At 39.1% G+C, this 12949-nt stretch overlaps 1 protein-coding gene across 1 annotated transcript; it reads left to right on the forward strand.

The window, feature by feature from the left end:
* The first annotated feature begins 2409 nt into the window (after positions 1–2409).
* Positions 2410–12689, forward strand: GMNC (geminin coiled-coil domain containing). The gene is made up of 5 exons (XM_006084771.3): positions 2410–2458; positions 4052–4226; positions 5859–5947; positions 6891–7007; positions 11648–12689. Exons 1-5 carry the CDS (start codon positions 2456–2458, stop codon positions 12266–12268), a joined length of 1005 nt encoding a protein of 334 aa, XP_006084833.1. The 5' UTR covers positions 2410–2455; the 3' UTR covers positions 12269–12689.
* Positions 12690–12949: the final 260 nt, after the last annotated feature.

Raw genomic sequence — 12949 nt, forward strand, 5'->3', positions numbered from 1 at the left:
GTCCTCTACATCAAACAATAATAATAGCTACTATCCGTAATGTGGATAGTGAATTAGGAATATTCAAGCATTAGTGGTCAGTTTTTTAACCTCTCAAATATGTATTTCTTTCTTAATTTACCAGAGAGCTAACTGAAGACTTAGAGAACATAATATAGCCCCAGGTGATTCAGTCTCAGTAGAGCTGGAATTTCAACCCAGGTATATATTTGTATCCAAAGCCTATGCCCTTTATGTTTATGCCATATTTACACAATTGCCCATTTTGAGTCACTTTTGGGGTCAAGAAGTAATACCTTCCACAGGCTCACAGGTCTCATTTTTGACAGTTTTCAGAAAAAAAGCACAAAAAAACAAAACTCAATCCTCCTTTATCTACTATTGGTGCTCTTCACCCTGAACAAGATCATTGATTCTTACTACCTGAATGGGTTTTGATCTTTTCCCCCCCATTATTTCAGGGTCATATTGCCAGGGCATTCTTTCCCCTTAAGCAGTGAGAGTAGAGAGGGTACCGCTCATGTTGAGTAATCCAGGCAGTAACTTCCAGGCAGTAATCTCCAAACCTGGTATTGTCCACTTAAAAATGCTTGTGAATAAACAGAGTTAGAACAGGAGAAGAGGACTCTATGAAGTCTGGAGCCTTCCCCCTCTTCCTCTTGTTTTTTTTTTTTTTTAATTTTGGCACAGAACACTTAATGAGTATCCGCTGTCTGCTAGTCACTGCTAAGTGTTATGGTTGATATGCACAAGGCAAGGCAGAATAAATAAAGGTCAAAACTGGTTTAAAGAAAGGACTATGCAAGCCAGAATCAGAAGTTTTCTCAACTCCTACGCCATGCCTGTATTAGTTGTCTGGGGCTTCCATAACAAGAACCACAGACTGGGTGGCTTAAACAAGAAAAATTTATTTTCTCACTGTTCTGGAGGCTGGAAGTCCAAAATCAAGGAGTCTGCTGTGTTATCAGTTTCTCCCAGGCCTCTCTCCTCGACTTGCAAATGTCCGCCTCCTGGCTGTTTCCTTTTCTTCCCACATGCCATCCCTGTGTCTCTTTCTCTTCTTATAAGGACACCAGTTTGTTTGCTTCCAGTACCGTCCTTATAACATCTTAACCTTCATTACCTCTTTAGAGTCCCTATCTCCAAATATAGTCATATTGAGGGTTAGGGATAAAAGATATACATTTTGATGGAACACAATTCAGTGCATGAAAATGCCCATTGCATAGATGGCTATAACTTGCAGTAGAAAGAAGTCAAGAGATTCAAGAAAAAAAAATTATAGTGGTTAGAAGCATGGATGCTGGAGCCAGAAGGTCACATCCCGAGTCTGCCAGGACCTAACTGTGAAAACACTGGTCAAGTTTCTTAACTTTGGTGCATCAGTTGCCATCCTTTAAAACAGGGACAAGAAGAGCACCTACCTCCTAGGTTATTGTCATTTGAAATAAGTTGGCTATTTCAACTTCTGTATATGAAAAGTTTTAAAGATGCTATTACGCCTCTTTCCCCTCTGGATATGAAATCACAGGAATCATGAGAATAAAATGCAAGAGAGAAGATGGGGTGGAAATTAAACTTTTTAATTGAGAAGTATTGACACACTAATTTTTCTTAATTGTAATCATTTACTTCTATAATAGTAGTTGTGAGGATAGGACCAACACAGAGACACACACTTTAGATTCTTAAATTTGTATCCTAATTCATTCTTTATTGAGCACCCCATCACATACTAAAAATTGTCCCAGGCCCTTTGGAGAAAGCAGTGAACAAACAGACAGAACCCTCTATTCCCCGGAAGCTTACATTCTAGAATGGAGATAGATCACTGCCACATCTAACACCCACTTTAGCAGTTGGGGAAAATGAGCCATATGATATAGAAGGAGAAAAAAAAGCCAATCAATTCACAATGGCATACAGCAAGTTGATATTTATCACGTGACCGGGAAAATACACAGGAGCAGTATTGACTGGATCCTGTTGCACGGGCTTCCCCTAGTGCTGGCCTGAACCCCGAGATGCGGGTTTGGGCTGACCCTGCGCCCTGGCACCTGCCAACCAGTCGGCCCCGCCCAGCCGGGCCCTGCGCACACGCTGGCGGGAGCAGGAGTTTGCCAAGTCTGCCCCGGGTGCGCGGTGTGCGCGGTCTCCTCCACCCCCGACGCGGGCAGCGAGCCTGCATAGGCGCGGGTTTCGAAGGTTTCAGGTCCCAGCAGGCGGTCGCCCCGAGTGCTAGTGCTTTTGGCTTTGGCTGAATGACTCCTGAGCCACGTCACCAGTTTGACAGCCTCGCACCAAATCAGAGGCGGCGCGCACCGGGAGCCCCGGGCGTCCCCCGCAGCTCCTGCAGATTAGAACTCGCCTCTCCTAGCTCCTCCCTCAGTCCCATTTAAAACTCCGAAAAATTAAGAGTGGACTCAGTTTCCGCAGCGCCTTCTTCCCCTGCAAGATGGTAAGTGAGGAGCTGGCTTTTGCTAGCTCGCTGGTGAAGCCTGGGGGTGCTGAGAGCTAGTGAGCTTTGCATTTTAGAATCTCTTCCACCTTGGAAGGAAGATTTCTCTGCTACCTGTCAATTAAGACGGGTTCTTTGCTGCCCATCTCGCTTTCTCATTCCCCATCTCTCTCATCCTTTACCTTCTCTGTTATTTCTGTTATTTTTGTCTCCCAACTTTCCCCGTGCACCTGCACTCACTTTTCATTCCACATCTTTCTGTAGATTATGCACATATCAGCAAACACTTGGACTTAACCTAGTCTAGGGCTATTTGGGGTTTGTTTTCTTCTCAGGTGTCAATTGCATAATAGCTCAGCTCTAATTCCAGTAATAACCTCAGGGAAAGAGCCTACAAACATGCTTTTAGAATAAAAGAAAATAGCACTTGATAAACTTTGGCTGAATTTCTTTAGTCTGCACTGCCCAAGCTGGACTTGCTTCAATATGGGCTTTTTCAAAACTTAATTTACCAGGAACATGTGATTTTTTTTTCTCTTATTTGTTTCCTTTGTTTATGTTATGCCCAAGAAAGTCCTCAAGTCAACAAGGAGTTATAGTGGTCAAAAGAGTTTGTCCAAATCTGCACTCCGCTGAAATGAACGGCTTTTACCTGATTAAACATTGACAAATAATTAGAAATGGGTTGTTGTACAAATTAACCCAGGAAGGCTGCTGCATACCTGCCCCTGCCTGGACATCTGGAAAGACTGTGTTTGAGGAGTCCTGGGAGGAGGGTGCTCACTGGCTCAGAACACAGTGGAGAATACTTGCCAGGAAGTTAGGAGTGGCAAGATAACTTTGCAAGGGCACTGAGACCTGGTGATGGAGAGACTAGAGCTTGCTGTCTCTACTGATTAATTTAGTTCAGCTCTGCTTCTATATTTACTTGGAGTGATTTTATGCTCCTGAGCTTAGAGTGAGGAGTGAGGGGCAATATGTATTTCATTATCTCTGGAATATATCTGTGTATGTGTTTTAAACCACTCAGATACCACAGGACCCAGTAGCATTTGAAGCCAGAGGAAAGGAAAAGAGATGAATGGGGCACCTGTAGAATTCAGAAAGTACGAAACTAAAATAAGGAGGTTAGATTATATTTTGTTGTTCTGTTTATTTCAGCCTTAGTATGATTTGTCTTTCAAGGCTATTGGAAATATAATTAAGATATTTGCTAGAAAGAGTCAAGTAGTTCTTATGGCTTTGAATCATTAAGTAAAATTCCTTTTAGTTAGATCATGGGTAGCCTGTTAGATGACTAAGACATGGCAATAGAGAATACTCCTGGATATGTACCAATTTGGAGCATCCAATACTAGCCTGTTCTTTGCTGAGAGGGTCTTAGGAAAGTACTGGGTAAGCCAAGGAGCTGACTCCCTTCTAGTATTTATATTTTGGCCACTAAAAATTAACCTGGGATCTATACTTAGCACCTTTACTGTTTTTGATTCATTGCGTGTAATTTCGGCATCTTTCTCCCACCCTTTCCTCTCTCCAAATCCCCATCACCCCATCTGCTGGGAACCCCTCTACCCTTCATACTGATTTTCACAGAACACCGTTCTGCCTTGCCAAGACCAGCACTTTGTAGGAGGCCAGAGCTATAATTGCCCGTATTCCACTACAACGTCAGAATCTAGTGTTGACGTTTCCACGGAGACTTGGGTCTCTTTCTGGGCTGCTGGTCTCCTGGACAACAGAGAGCCCCAACAAGCACCACAGGCACAGGGTAAGTTCTGCTCTTCCGCTTTCCTGGTAGATCTGAAGCCCTTTCTCCAGCACCCATAGTTGCAAAGCATCATGGGCTGGAACTCTAGAAGAAGGGATGGTATGAAGAGTTTAAGAAAGCCCAAAGACTCCTGGATTATACAAGCTAAATAATCCATTCTTTTGTACTTGCCAAATACTGAAAACAAGATTCTTCCCCTTGCCCGCTGGACAATCTGTATTTCTCACTATACCTTTCAGTACTTGGAGATTTCCAATTCACTGAGAGAGTTTGGGTCTGGGTCAAAGTTTTATAAGCAATACTAGTGGGATGCTTTTGGAATCAAGACACCAGTTAGAACATTTCTTTTGGAGTTTCCCTAGGTATGAGAGAAAAACAAGGAGAAATACTAACTTAATATTTTATTTCATAGAGCAAATTCTATGAACAGTGTCTTGTAAGTAGAAAAAAATGATTCTTTTTTGCCCAAAGAAGACTTCAATTTTGGAGGGAAGTATAACATTGATGGAAAATTGTATATTGACTTTAACCTAGAGCTTAGTCAACAGTATTTATAAATATTAAATAAACGTATGTGTTAACATTCAAGTTTCTGAAAGAACTCTGAGACACTTTAGAATTAAATACCTGTACTATTGATTCTGCCACATAATTTTTTTAATTTGAGAAAAGACACAAAAAGCCCCAAACTATCAAAAAACACACATATCAGGAAGAAAGTTTTTCAGTTTTTATCTTCTACCACAAGCAACAGAATGTCCAAGACTATGAAACAAAACAGTTTATAAAATGTTATTCTTGTCTCCTTATCCATTGTTCTACTTTAATTAAAAATATTTCAGTCATATTTCTGTTTAAATACAGAAAGGCAAGAGTCAGAACTGTTCTAGGTGAGGAAAAGAAGATAAAAGTAAACCAATTTAGTATGCCTGACCATCTTTTTCTTGGTAGGTACAGCTTATTGTCAAATATGAAAACAAAACAAAACACCCATTTGTAAAAGCCTGTAAAACATACAGAGAATGGTATTTGAAATACATGAGTTATCATTTTGAGATTTCACCAATGTCTTCAGAAAAGTAAGGTACACATTATTTTAAAGTAGAAATTGCTACCACATAGAATTCTGCAAAAATATTCTCCATCAGAGTTAACTTATAGGCAGAGATTTTCATCTGGGGAAAATGGTAGCATCAAAAATAGAATTTGATTCTAGAGCCTACATTTTCAAGCAGTAAAGCTTAGAAAATAAGATAAAAACATAGTGGAATTGCAATGTTATGCCTATTGGGGGGTGGATCAGTAAATATTTGAATGAATTAATAATGCAGATGGGACAGTGTTTATAAATTTAGTCAGCAGGAATGCATATAGTAGGGAGAGATGTGACTTGTTAGCTCTTAAAAATGCACCTCTGTAGCTATTCTGGCATATAGTTTATAAATATTTGTCTTTTATGGCATCTTGGCCCCTTCCTAAAGCTTTAAATATTTTGTTTTCCTGTGTGGAGGCAATGGCTATTTTTGGAATGGAAACTGAACTTTAAACATTCTGAAATATTTTTGTAAATTCTTTATCGACCCAAAACTGCAAGTGTGTTTGCTCAGTTACCTATTTGGTGTTTCCACATAGAATCATCCAGTGACTCGAATTTCCCTTTTCCTAACTCTTGTTCATGGGAAGAGGCTCAGCTTTCCTCTCAGCTCTACAGAAACAAGCAGGTATGTACAGAGGATCAGAACACGGGGACCGGCCATGCTCCATGCAGTCCATTCTTAAGGTTGTTCCTCAATGTCACACTGCTTCCTTTCCCTTGTAAATTCATATGTTAACTTTCAGTTTAGGACCAAAGTGACTATAAGGCTATAGAGTGATAAAATTTAGGCGATAATACCAAAGAAAAAACAAAGAAACAATCCCCAGAAAACAAACAAAAAACACCACCACAACCACCAACAGCAACCAAAACCCACTAGGAAGATCAGAAGTCAAGCCCTGCACATATATTAGCTGTATGCCCTCTTGAATCCTTATTTCCTTATCTGTGAAATTGAAATATTTGGGCTACCTTCCTCTGTGAGCTGTTGGAAAGATCAAATGATATAATGAATGTGATAATATTTTAAAATCATAGTTCATCACTTGGAGAAGGAATAGTGGTTGTAAGTTTTTTACAAATATTGCTTCACATTCAATAATTTGCTTATAGCTGTTCCAGAGAGAGTAATTTAATCAAGTGGACACATAAGCCAATCAATCTGAGGCTGAGGGAAGCCAACCCACCTTCTTTTTCTTATTTTTTTTTTGTAAAGTACAAGGTAGGAGTCCAGCAAAACTTTTCCAAACACCTTTTTCTATATTTAAACAGTTGCATGCAGTTCATTTTTCTACATACCTTCCCTTGTGGTTACAATTTTAAAAGTCATATAATCTCTTCAAACACTTGGCAATGAAAAAAAAAATCAGGGCACAAAACTGAACAATCAGGTGGTAGGTGGGTGTAGACTGAATTTAGGCCTCCGAGGAGGAGGGCTCCCTGAGGTAGAGTTCTTAAAACAAACAAAATAACAATCAGGCTTAAGCAGGTTAAGGATCAGTAGCACTATTACATGGTTACAAAGTCAATATAGTGGAGCAGCCTTCACCATTGTCTACTTTTTGCAGCTCCAAGATACTCTGGTGCAGAAGGAAGAAGAACTTGCTAGGTTACATGAAGAGAATAATCACCTCAGACAATACCTGAATTCTGCTTTGGTTAAATGTCTTGAGGAAAAAGCCAAGGTATGTACCCCTCCCCTCTATAAGGACAGAGTGGTTATAAGTCTATTTGAGAAAGGAGAGCATTTGGATAAAACTCCTGGATTAAATGGAGGAAGTGTACCAAACATGCCTTCAAATGCATTTATAGGATGGATAGATTTTTCTAATCAAAATATAGCCTTTCAGAAGAATTTTTTATGTATCATTTCTTGGAAACAACTAGATTATATATTTTAGTCATATATTACAAAAGAAGTCGCTTAAGGATCACAAGCCAGCCAAGGGAGTTGCTGAGACCACAGAAGTTAATCAAAAGACAGACTTAGTTAGATGGAACATTGGAGAGGAAATCAGATCTGAGGAACGCTGGGTTTTTTTCATTATCTGTTTGACTTTCCATGAATCACTGTCACTTAGGGCCTCCGTTACCTTCATCTGCAAATGAATGGGCTAAAAGATCTTTTAAGAATCTTCCCAGCTCTGAATTGTCATAAATGTGACTGAAGCCCAGATCTCTTGACTGTCAATTAGAGTTTGCTAATTACATTATCTTTATTTTGTAATTGATTATTAGAGAGAGGGAGAGGGAGAGAGACAGAAACATCAGTGTGAGAGCAACATTGATTGGCTGTTTCCTGCACAGGCCCTACCAAGGATCCAGCCCAAAACCCAAGCAAGTGCCCTGACCAGAAATCAAACCAGCAACCTTTCAGTCCACAGGATGATGCCCAACCAACAGAGCCACATTGGCCAGGGCTACATTATCTTTTAATAAGCATTTTTCTTATACTTTTAAAATGAATTATTCTAACTCAAGGGTAAATAGCTTGCCCATAGCCCCTTTTTGTTCTTCTTCATTGCTTTGGATTTTGTATTTTTTGTTATCTTTTTGCCATTCTGTTATTATTATTGCTTTTTATCAATCTTTACTTTCTTCTAGACAAGCCACATTATTTGAAATGATTTAATCTAAATTGATGATGTTTTTTTACTACTCTTACTGGACATAAGAGTTCAGAGAAAAAAAGGGCACACTATTTTTGATCCCTTTACAATTCAGCTCTTATCATTATTAGCCTTAACTCCAGAAAAAGAACAGTTATTAAATTAGTGCATGACATTAATTAGGCAGTTTTTTTTCTCTTATTCTCAACTTTGCAAGATTTAGAATACTATAATACATATCACACAGGAGTGCTATGAAAGTTAATGAAATAAGAGGAAGCAGTGTTACATAGTGTTTCTTTTTTCTTTTTGGACAGTAATTGCAACTAATTTTATTATTTTTATTTTTTAAATTTATTTTTATTGTTGAAAGTATTACAGATATCCCTATTTTATTTTTTTAATTTATGTTTATTGTTGACACTACTACAGATATTCCCCTTTCCCCCACTTTGCCCACCTCCACCCAGCCCGGCCTCCCCTTCCCTCTGGCCATCACCACACTGTCATTTGTGTCTATGGGTTATGCATATAATTTTTTTTGGCTAATCCCTTCACCTTCTTTCATCCAGTCTCCCCTTCTTCCATCCCCTCTGACAGCTGTCAGTCTGTTCCATGTATCCATGTCTCTGGTTCTATTTTGTTTGTCAGCTTATTTTGTTCATTAGATTCCACATATAAGTGAGATCATATGGTATTTGTCTTATTTCACTTAGCCTAATAATCTCTAGGTCCATCTAAGCTGTCACAAAATGTAAGATTTCCTTCTTTTTTATAGCCATGTAGTATTCCACTGTGTAAAGGTACCAGAGCTTGTTTTTTTCAATCCTCACCTGAGGATATATGTTTATTGATGAGAGAGAGAGAGAGAGAGAGAGAGAGAGAGAGAGAGAGAGAGATAAACATCAATTGGCTTCCTCCCATATGCACCCTGACCAGCAATCTAACCCACAATGTAGGTATGTGCCTGACCAGAAGTCTAACCAACAATCTTTTTGGTGTACCGGATGATGCTCCAATTACCTGAGCAACCCAGCCAGGGCCCACATCTCTTTAATCTACTCATCTCCTGCAATGATCATAGGGCTACATACTAGTATATATTTTTGAATCAATGATTCAGGATTCTTAGGATATATTCCCAGAACTAGAATCACTGGGTACAAAGGCAGTTTCATTTTTAATTTTTTGAGGAAACTCCATACTGTTTTCTACAGTGGCTGCACCAGTCTGCATTCCAACCAACAGTGCAACAGTCCATATCCTCACCTGCACTAGCTGTTTGTTGATTTATTGATAATAACCAATCTGACAGGCATGAGGTGATATTCATTGTAGTTTTAATTTACGTCTCTCTGATAATTAGTCACTTTGAGCATTTTTTCATACGTCTCTTGGCGATCTTTATGTTTCTTTAGGTCCTTTGCCCATTTTTAATTGGGTTATTCATCTTCCTTTTGTTAAGTTGTATGAGTTCCTTATATATTTTAGATATTAACCCTTTATCAGATATATGATTGGTAAATAAGTTCTCCCATACAGTAGGCTTCCTTTTAATTTTGTTAATGATTTCTTTTGCTGTGCAGAGCTTTTTAGTTTGATGTAGTCCATTTGTTTATTTTTTTTCTTTGTTTTCCTTGCCTTTGGAGATATATTAGCAAAAATATTATTATGAGAAATGTCTGAGATTTTACTGGCATATTTTCTTCTAGGATCTTTATGGTTTTGTGACTTACATATATATTTTATCCACTTTGAGTTTATTCTTATGTATGGTGTAAGTTGGTGATCCAACATTTTTGCATATACCTGTCTAATTTTCCCAACACCATTTACTGATGTGACCATCTTTACTTCATTGTATGCTCTTGCCTCCTTTGTTAAATATTAATTGAGCATAATGGCTTGGGTCTATTTCTGGGTTCTCTGTTCTGTTCCATTGATCTATATGCCTCTTCTTGTGCCAGTACCAGGCTGTTTTGATTACAGTGGCTTGGTAGTATGACTTGATATATGGTATTTTGATCCCTCCAACTTTGTTGTTCTTTCTCAAGATTGCTGTGGTTACTTGGGGTTCTTTTGGGCTCCAGAAATTCTTTTGGAATATTTGTTCTAGATCTGTGAAATATGCCATTGGTGTTTTAATAGGGATTACAGTGAATCTATAGATTGCTTTGGGTAGTATGGACATTTTGATGATGTTAGTTCTTCCAACCCATGAACATAGTATATGCTTTCACTTACTATATCTTCCTCTATTTCTTTTTTCAATGTCCTAAAGTTTTCTGTGTACAGGTCTACTACCTCCTTGGTTAAGTTTATTCCTAGGTATCTTATTTTTTATTGTTGCAATGATAAATGGGATTGTGTTTCTAATTTCTGTTTCTGAGAGTTCATTACCCTATATAATAAAAGCCTAATATGCTAAGTGTCAGACCATTCAACTGTTCGACTAGTCACTATGATGCCCACTGTGACATGTACTGACCACCAGAGGGCAGACATTCTGACCAGTAGGTTAGCTTGCTGCTGGGTTCCTGCCTATCGGGACTGGGCAAGATGGGCTGGACATGCTCTGGAGACCTCCCACGGTCCCTCCTGGGCCCCAATCGCGCATCTAGTGGGGTCCCTCAGCCTGACCTATGCCCTCTTGCAATCTGGGACCCCTTGGGGGATGTTGGAGAGCCTGTTTTGGCCCAATCCTGGTAGGCCAGTCCGAGGGACCCCACCAGTGCATGAATCCATGCACCAGGCCTCTAGTTGGTATATAAAAACGCCATCAATTTTTGGTTGTTAATTTTGTATCCTGCTACTTTGCCAAATTCATTTATTAATCTAGTAGGTTTTGTTTGTTTATTTGTTAGTTTGGTGTAGAGTCTTTAAGGGTTTTCTATGTACAATATCATGTCATCTCCAAATAATGACAATTTTACTTCCTCCTTCCCAATTTGGATTCCTATGCCTTTTTCTAGTCTGATTGCTGTGGGTAGGACTTCCAGTGCTATGTTGAATAAACTAATTTTAATTATTTGTTAGGTAAAAATACAAACATTTAAAATTATGTATTACTTCACAATTATTTGATTGTGAAAAGATACATCATTGGTATATCATACTAACTTAAAACCAAAAAATATGTTTTATTATTTTGTGTGTCTATTAATTGTTTATTTATTTTTGCTCAACCTCTTCACCTTGTTCACCACGTCCTCCAACTCCCCTCCCCTAGTTCTGTCTAGATTCAGATGGTTTAGATGTAAATCTAGGCTTAGTGATTTTAACAAGCCATTACTATGCCTGTGCCTTAGTTTCTTTATTAAAGGAAATTTTAACAGTACTTAAATAAAATGAGATCATGCATGTAACCAATGTCAATTACATGATAGTTACTATTATTTTCCATTATTATAATAATTACTTCCCTGGATAAAAAATTTAAAGACATAATTTACTCCTTTCAACTTTTAAATGACTAGTAAAAAGTATGAATTGGAATTTCTAGGTGGTAAATTCTCATCATAGGTTTAAACTTAGAAACAGAAGCTAAAGCAATCAGTTTTACTTGTGCATGTGTGTGTGTGAAAATAAAAGTTTAATCAAGTTTTCTAAGGACTTAAGGAGGCTAGTTACTGTTTGAAGTAGGTGTAATTACACAACAGTAAAGAAAATGCTATTGCTTGATTACCTGACTGTGTAATCAAATGTTATTTCCCCAGAAATTGCTATCATCAGATGGTTTCTCCAAAGCATATGGAAAATTCAGAAAGGGGAAGAGGAAACCCAAAGAGCAAAGATATTTTCCTCCTGAGATCCCCCATCGCAAAAATGTCAAGAGAAACCTCTCTAGTGAATTTGCTAACTGTGAAGAGCAACCTGGGCCCCCTGTGGACCCCTGGGTCCTTCAAACACTTGGGTTAAAAGATCTCGACACCATTGATGACACCTTATCAGCTAACTACAGTGCCCTCTCCTCTCATCCCAGAAGAATCACCAGCACATTTCCCCAGTTTCTGGAGGAGGCAGTTGATTATGAAAAGGCCCCCACGGAGGATCTGCAAATTGACTATGGAGGTGAAAGCACCACTCCTTCCTGCAGCACTGCCAGCCCTGGGGAGGATTTTCACTTCCTTTCTCAACTTTCAAATCCCCCAGGAGGGCTGCAAACTTGTCCTTACTATACTTCCGATGTGTCACCCAATAAGACTGAGATGGCCTTTTCCACATCCCTGAGCCCTCACTGTAATGTGAAAACTCATTCCTTCCACCAGGGACAAGCCTTTGTTCGTCGAGATGAAGAGGGGGGCTGGAAGTTTACCTGGGTTCCTAAACAGTCTTAGTGACTCCTCTTCTATCACAAAGGACTGCCGTGAACTCTGTTTACAAAGACCTCTCTTGCACTTGAACCTGACTATGTGGAATGCAGAAGCTATTTCCCAGACTGCCTCCTGCCACTTTGAATGTCACTCTCAATTACCCACTTAAATCTGCAGGGAATGGCTTCCAAGATTCTATAATGAAACATGTCTCCTCTTCTTTCACCTAAATTTGACTTGCTTACACACCAACACCTGCTGTTGACTTCCTCCCAGCACTTGAAGAAGGTATTTTTCAATTGCCTGTATATTCCTTTGAGACCTACATTTGCTGTTCCAATTATAACAAATTTAACAGATTTTCTTCTTGCATCAAGCAGTTTAAATGCTCACGGCTTCCACACTCTCACTTGTATCACTCTCCTGCTCCTCTTCATTTCTGAAAGTACCTGTTACTGAGTGTTCAAGTAGCTGGGGGTGGGGTAGAAACAAGTGTCTTTGCCCATAACCATAGCCTGAAGACATATGCAGATGTGAGTAGTGTTATGTGTAGTGCAGTTCAGTAAGTTGTGTGTCCCAGGGTGGAGTTGACAAGGTCTCTTTAAACAGCTGCATCTCTGCTGATAAGCAATACCACAGATACATTAAAAGATTAAAGAGAATTAAAATTACCTCAAAATGCCCCAAGGGGTATCAGTCTCTATA

This window comes from Myotis lucifugus, unplaced genomic scaffold, assembly GCF_000147115.1.
Source record: "Myotis lucifugus unplaced genomic scaffold, Myoluc2.0 scaffold_14, whole genome shotgun sequence".
Lineage (NCBI taxonomy): Eukaryota > Metazoa > Chordata > Mammalia > Chiroptera > Vespertilionidae > Myotis > Myotis lucifugus.

Bases quoted from the DNA above. Each gene is read 5' to 3' on its own strand.
- GMNC (XM_006084771.3), top strand. The intron at 4,227-5,858 runs GTAAGTTCTGCT...GTTTCCACATAG, and splicing joins ACAAGCACCACAGGCACAGG to AATCATCCAGTGACTCGAAT. The intron at 7,008-11,647 runs GTATGTACCCCT...TTATTTCCCCAG, and splicing joins GTCTTGAGGAAAAAGCCAAG to AAATTGCTATCATCAGATGG.